Source organism: Theropithecus gelada, chromosome 15 (genome assembly GCF_003255815.1).
Source record: "Theropithecus gelada isolate Dixy chromosome 15, Tgel_1.0, whole genome shotgun sequence".
In the NCBI taxonomy this organism is placed as follows: domain Eukaryota; kingdom Metazoa; phylum Chordata; class Mammalia; order Primates; family Cercopithecidae; genus Theropithecus; species Theropithecus gelada.
Genome location: NC_037683.1, coordinates 46,368,055 through 46,375,190, shown reverse-complemented (window position 1 = coordinate 46,375,190; position 7,136 = coordinate 46,368,055). Strand labels below are relative to the sequence as shown.

Genomic DNA, 7,136 nt, shown 5'->3' with positions numbered 1-7,136 from the left:
CCCTCCCCCCATACCCCCATACCCAGCCTCACTCTCCCCCCACCCTCCCATACCCAGCCTCACCCTTCCCCCACCTCCCATACCCAGCCTCACCCTCCCCCCACCTCCCATACCCAGCCTCATCCTGCTTCTGTTTGCTTCCCTCTAGTGACAGGAAGCTCATTACTCCTGTACATATTTTTCTTCCTTTCTTTCTGCTGTCAGGCTACTTGAAGGGTCACAAGTGGAGTCTCTCTAGGTCTCACTGGGCCTTCACCACTCATGAGGTTTCCAGGTGGGTGGCCCCTATGGCTACTTGTTCTTCTCCCAGAGTGTAAGTGTAGGGTTCAGAGCCTAACGCCACACACGGAGGCCCTCCCTCAGGGAGTTCGGGGGTGCCTTGCAGCAAGATCTCTGATCCAGTCCTAGGGCCTGAGAGAAAAAGTCTTGTCTCACATGACTGTGTCCAGACTCACCATGGGCCCAGGTATATGTGAGCTACAAGTTTCCTTTAAGACTTTGGAGTTTCCAGCAGGGAAACTCTGAGGCTGGGTTCCTGGAGAGGGACCCCCATTTAACAGGGCACAAACAGAAACAAGCACTGTGCCAGGGCTGGGGTGCGACACAGAGATGGCATCACAAGGCCCCAGTGGCTGGCTCAGGCACCACTTCCTCTTTGCGTGGTTCCGGGTACTACAGTTTATTCCCAAAAGTCACAAGGAAGCATCTGCAGTGTTGGCTACCTATTGGAATATACATACAGGCCACCACATGTGCACTCACCTACAGGAGAATGCACAAATACCTGTGTGACATACAGGTGCACAAATGTGTGCCTGTGAGTATAAGCCACACATAGGCTCATGTGTGTACCTGTGTTGTCATTCATGTGAGCGTACACACATTAGGTACCGCTCACTGTCTCTTACACATATGTGTGCACACACATATCCAGCTCCAGTAGTGCTTCTCCTTGAACCCGGGGCCAGGGTGCTTCAGAGGGCTGGGCAGATGCCTTTGTCCCTGGGAGGAGGCGTGTGGAAACCACGGCCAGGAGGGGCAGCAGGGGCATCTCTAGGAAGGGGCAGCTCTGAGGGAAGGGAGCAAACTCTGCCTACAACAACCCAGAAGGACACGGCAGCCCAGGAGCAGGGGCAAGCCGCAAAAGACTTGGGGCCCCCCCGCTCTTCCTTCTGCCCTTCAGCCGGGGGGTGGGGCCTGCGGGAGGAGGAGGAACGTGACCGATGCTGTGGACTCTGGTTCCCAAAGCAGGGCCAGAAAGCTTTGTCTGCAGAGCCCATGATGTTCTTTCTGCCCCCACCTCCCTCCTGGCAGAATGCTATGGAAAAACCAGTTCAAATGGCACCTCCACAGGGAGCCTTCCTGTGTCCTCCCTAAGGCTGCGCCGAGCCTTCTCTCCTTTTCACTCTGTGGCCCTATGTTTGGACCTCTTGGATAATGCCCACCTTTCTCTCTCACTTCTTATCTGCTTCCTATCCCAGCCAGCCTGCAGGGATGTCACCCTTCCTCTCCTCTCCCAGGTTCTGAAGGCCAAGCTGAGACTGCCAGCCTGGCCACGGCTGACTTCCTGTCTTGCTGTGATGTTCTGTGGCTAAGGCAAACTGGGAGTGAGCCGCTGGATGCCAAACACGGGCTGGTCCCTGCCTAGGTGACACCTTGGCAGAGCTGGGAAGGGTCTCACAGATCAACTGGACTGCCCCCCTGTTATACATGGAGAAACCGAGGCCCAGCGAGCGAGGCGAAGAAGCTTGCCCAGTGTTGCACAGTCGATCAGAGGGGGAAGCCAAGGCTCCTGTTCTTCTCAGGCTCTTGACTCCCTCCTCTGCCTTCACATCCCCATTTCTCACTCACCTTCAGGCTCTCTGGATCCATTTCCTTGGCTCACTGGAGGATGTTTCAGAGGGTTTGAGACCAGGGACCTTTTCTCTCTGGAGCCAGGGGGACACAGTTCAAAGAAGGAAGCCCAAGCCTTCTAAACATAGAGAATCCTGGTGGACGGGACATGGAGTTTCACACCAGCCCAGCTTTCCAAACTCTGAAAACATGCCTGAACTTTCATAGAATTCAGCAAAGGGTTTGCAACTCGATAGAATTAAATGGAACTTTGGAATTTGGCAGAATTACACAAACTGCTTAGAATTCAGTGGGTTTCTTGGCAATGTGTCAGGTTTGGTAAAATTAGGAAACGGAGAGGCCAGTAGTTTACTGTGGGCAGCCAGGGACCCCCGGACCTGGTAGCGCCCAGCTCCATCTCAGCCGACAGCTTCCAGGGGAGCAGGCAGGCCATATGGAGGTGACACCTTTCAAAGCACTCTGTGCACCAAGGGACTGTGCGATCCCTGAGGAAATTTAGAGGGAAGAGAGGAAATGTGCCCAGCTTAGAAACTTTGGGGTACCTCAGGGATAATGTCCCAAAGACCCAATTACAAAGAATCTATTTAGAAATCTTAATTGGTGTGGAAAAGTCGGAGAAAGTGGCTAAGGGACAGGAACCATCCTCTTAGGCCAGGCCCCAGCCAGTGCTGACCCAGGAATGTTTACAGAATGAATATGTGAATGGATGATGAGCAATTAAATGAACACATAAGCAATTCTCAATGAATAAATAAATGTAAAAATAAATGAATGAGTGAGTGAACAAATGATAGGCAGACTTGCTTTCCAGGTGAGGAGCTAGAGGTCTTGGCTCAACTCTCACAGGGATCTTACAAAAGTGCAAAATCTAGGAAAGTGAATAGGGGAGTGAACTGAACTGGATGAAGAAGCACAGCAGAATTACAGACTATCAGAGCAGGAAAGTGCTTAAAGGCCATCATAACCCATGCTCACTGTCCAGGGGGAGAACTGCCCTAGAGGGGTGAAGGGGTTAGCTCAGCACCACCTAGTGAGGCAGGAGCATGGCCCTGGGTTAACTCTGACACTGACTTGTCCACCCTTGAATCCTATCTCCCTCAGTCAATGCAAAGCCTGTCTGCCCAGGCAGCCAGTGACTGGGTTCCTCCAGTTGGTCCCTCTTCCCTGTGCTCAGAGCATCCATCTTGATGGTTCCTCCATGAGGTTCTCGACAGTTTTCAGAGTCCATGTCTCTGCAGGTTTAACGGTCTGTTTATTTACTTATTTATTTATATTTATTATTATTATTATTTTTGAGACAGAGTCTCCCTCTGTTGCCCAGGCTGGAGTACAGTGGCATATTCTTAGCTCACTACAGCATCCGCCTCCCGGGTTCAAGCGATTCTCCTGCCTCAGCCTCCCGAGTAGCTAGGACCACAGGCATGCGGGCATGCGCCACCACACCTGGCTTACTTTTGTATTTTTAGTGGAGACAGAGTTTCACCTGTTGGCCAGGCTGGTCTCGAACTCCTGACCTCAAGTTATCTTCCCGCCTTGGCCTCCCAAAGTGCTGGGATTACAGGTGTCAGCCACTGCGCCCAGCCAAAGGGCGCTTTAAAAATTAGGGTCATTTTATTTTGGAACTAGGTATTGTTGTTAGATTTTTATTTCACTATTTTAAAAGTAAAAGGAAGTTTATTAGAATTTTATTTATTTACACAAAATAAATGTACACTTTCACTTTTCCAAAAGTAACTATTGTTATTAGTTTTGTGTATATCTATCCAGATACTTTTCTGATCATTTGCGTATGTATATCTATACATAGAAATAGGTCTTGTGATTATATATATATATCTATACATATAAATAATCTTGTGACTTTTTAGTATGCTTTTTTGTTGCAGGTTTATTGAAGGATGATTGATGTACAACTACATTTAAATAATATAATTTGATTAGTTTTAATGTATACAGTCATGAAACTATGACCACAATCAAGATAATGAACTTATCTAATATACCCACAATTTTTCTCATGCTCCTTGGTAATCCATTCCTTTCTTCCCCAACCAGGCAACCACAGATTTGCTCTCTGTAACTGCAGATTACTTTCCTTTTCTAGCATTTTACATAAAGGGAATTATGCAGAATGTACTCTTTTTAAAATCTGGCTTCTTTCACTCAGCGTGATTATTTTGAGAGTCATCCATGTTGTGCGAATCAATGGTTAGTTCTCTTTAAAAATAGCATCTTTATTGAGCTATAATTCAAACACCATGCAGCCGCCCATTTAAATTCCGCCGTTTAAAATGTACGATTCAAATACAAAACTGTTGCATTGTACACTTTAAATGGGGGAGTTTAAAGTGTACAACGGGCGAATTTAAAATGTACAATGCAATAGTTTTGAGTATCACCACAGTTGATTTTAGAACATGTTTATCACTTTCAAAAGAAAGCCCATACTGTTTAGCAGTCACTCCTCTCTTCCCCTCAACCTCCTCCAGTCTTAGGAAATCTACTTTTTGTCTCTATTGAGCTGCCTATTCTGGACATTTTATATAAATGAAATTATAAAATATGTTTCCCTTTGTGACTGGTTTCTCTTACTTAGCTTAATGTTTTCAAGGTTCATCTATATTGTAGCATGTATCAGGACTTAATTTCTTTTTATTGCTAAGTAATATTCAATTGTATGGATATACTACATTTCATCTGCCCATTCATCAGTTGATAGACATTGGGTTGATTCCACTTTTTGACTATTATGAATAGTGCTGCTACGAACATTTGTGTACAAGTTTTTGTGTGGATGTATATTTTCGTTTTTCTTGGATATTTTCTTTTTTTTTTTTGAGAGTCGCCCAGGCTGGAGTGCAGTGGCGCGATTTCGACTCACTGCAAGCTCCGCCTCCCGGGTTCATGCCATTCTCCTGCCTCAGCCTCCTGAGTAGCTGGGACTACAGGCACCCGCCACCGCGCCCGGCTAATTTTTTGTATTTTTAGTAGAGACGGGGTTTCACCGTGGTCTCGATCTCCTGACCTTGTGATCCGCCCGCCTCGGCCTCCCAGAGTGCTGGGATTACAGGCGTGAGCCACTGCGCCCGGCCTTTCTTGAATATTTTCTTAGGAGTGGAATTTCTGGGTCATATAGAAACTCTATGTGTAGATTTTTGGGGAACTGCCATTTTCCAAAATGGAAAGTATCATTTTACTTTCCCATTTTACATTTCCCCAATACATGAGGGTTCCAATTTCTCCACATCCTCACCAACAATTGTTATTATCTGCTTTTTAAATTATAGCAGTCTTGGCCGGATGTGGTGGCTCACGCCTGTAATCCCAGCACTTTGGGAGGCTGAGGTGGGCAGATCACTTGAGACCAGGAGTTCAAGACCAGCCTGGGCAACATGGTGAAACCTCGTCTCTACAAAAAATACAAAAATTAGCCGGGCGTGGTGGCATGTGCCTGTAGTCCCCACTACTTGGGAGACTGAGGCAGGAGAATAGCTTGAGCCCAGAAGGTTGAGGGCTGCAGTGAGCCATGTTCATACCACCCTACTCCAGCCTGGGTGACAGAGTGAGACCCTGTCTCAAAAAAAAAATTTTATATATGTATAGCCATCATAGTAAGAGTGAAGTGGTATCTAATTGTGATTTTGATTTGCATTTCTCTAATGGCTAATGACGTTGAACATATTTTCAAGTGTTTATTGGCTATTTGTATATCTTCTTTGGAGCAATGTATATTCAGCTCTTTAGCCTATTTTAATTTTAATTTTTAATTTTAATTCTTTTTCTTTGAGATGGGGTTTTGCTCTGATACCCAGGCTAGGGTGCAGTAGTGTGATCTGGGCTCACTGCAACCTCTGCCTTTTGGGCTCAAGTGATCCTTCCACCTCAGCCTCCCGAGTAGCTGGGATCAGAAGCACACACCATCATACCCAGGTAATTTTTTTGTATTTTGGGTAGAGATGGGGGTTTCACCATATTGGTCAGGCTGGTCTCGAACTTCTGATCTCAAATGATCCAACTGCCTTGGCCTCCCAAAATGCTAGGATTACTGGTGTGAGCCAACGCACCTGGCCTAATTATATACTTAAATTTTACTTTACATACCTAAGATCACAGTTAAGGAGGTTAACTATAATTTCAAATTTTATCACCAGCCACTTGTGCTATTTTATCACATTTGAAAATATTCACTCTTACTATTTAAAGAGTGATCTATAAATTTGTTTAGACAATAATAATTAAGGACCTTTTCTTCTTCAGGATGATAAAAAAATTAATGATGTATTGAAGATACTACTAAAGAAACTTTACTTTTGGATTATGGCCTCTGCACTGAAGATCTGTAGGATTTTTTAAAATTAATTTTCAAATCTTTCCATGACCTCTCTGTTCTAAGAAATATCATCTTTGTAATAATTTGTGTGAATACTTTTTAAATCAAAAATTGATTCACAAGACTGTATTACCATAATCACTAATTTTAAGTCTCTTAAATATTTTCTATATTTCTTTTCTTGATCATAAAATGTCAATAATATGGATATGCTCTTAATATAACAAAATATTTAATTATCTCAGTTTCCCATCAACCCACCAGTCATTTATTAATTACATTGGCCATTTCCATTGATTGGCAGGCGGCTCCTCCATGAACATCTCCCATGGTTTCCACTGCATCATTTTTCTTGCCAGACTTAATTCATTTTCAACCTGAAGAATCACCTCTTTTATTTGAACACCTTGAAGTTGGTCTTCTGATTGTTTAACGTCTGGTTCTGCTTTAACCATAGTCAGCTTCTCATTTGCAATCTGTTCTGTATACTTTCTATATGCTGCTTTTTTAGGAGTTCGCTTAAGAACATCAAGGATCTTTGTGTACAATATTCTTAGCCTCTTACATTTTAGCAGACTGATTTTAGCTGCTTGTCTTGTGTGGACTCTTGCATACAGCCAATCCCACAAGGCCAGTGGTCTTCTTCAGCACACCTGCCATGACCGTGCCGATGAGCCAATTGGATCTTCTTTAATTTCTTTCAACAATATTTTGTAATTTTTAGAGTATACATTTTCTCCAAGAATATAATTATATATATAATGTTTTATATAATCTCTTTAAAAAATAGGAGAAGAAATAAGAAATATGCACTTAAAACTGCCTTTTATAATTATATAGTTATCTTTATCAGTGCTCTTTGTTCTATCACGTGGATTTGAATTTCCATCTGTATTTGCTTGCTTTCAGCCTAGAGGATTTCTTTTAGTATTTCTTGTAAAGTGGGTCTGCT

General features: G+C 44.0%; 1 protein-coding gene across 2 annotated transcripts; it reads right to left on the bottom strand.

The window, feature by feature from the left end:
- Nucleotides 1–6,459: 6,459 nt before the first annotated feature.
- On the bottom strand, nucleotides 6,460–6,844 carry LOC112608567 (NADH dehydrogenase [ubiquinone] 1 alpha subcomplex subunit 5-like). Of its 2 annotated transcripts, none has more exons than XM_025360504.1 (2): nucleotides 6,775–6,844; nucleotides 6,460–6,629 (listed from the first exon to the last, which is right to left on the bottom strand). In XM_025360504.1, the coding sequence occupies exons 1-2, from the start codon at nucleotides 6,842–6,844 to the stop codon at nucleotides 6,460–6,462; spliced, it is 240 nt and encodes a 79-aa protein (XP_025216289.1). The 2 variants fall into 2 exon arrangements, with proteins under 2 accessions (XP_025216289.1, XP_025216288.1); XM_025360503.1 differs by having other exon boundaries at nucleotides 6,460–6,748; nucleotides 6,783–6,844.
- Nucleotides 6,845–7,136: the final 292 nt, after the last annotated feature.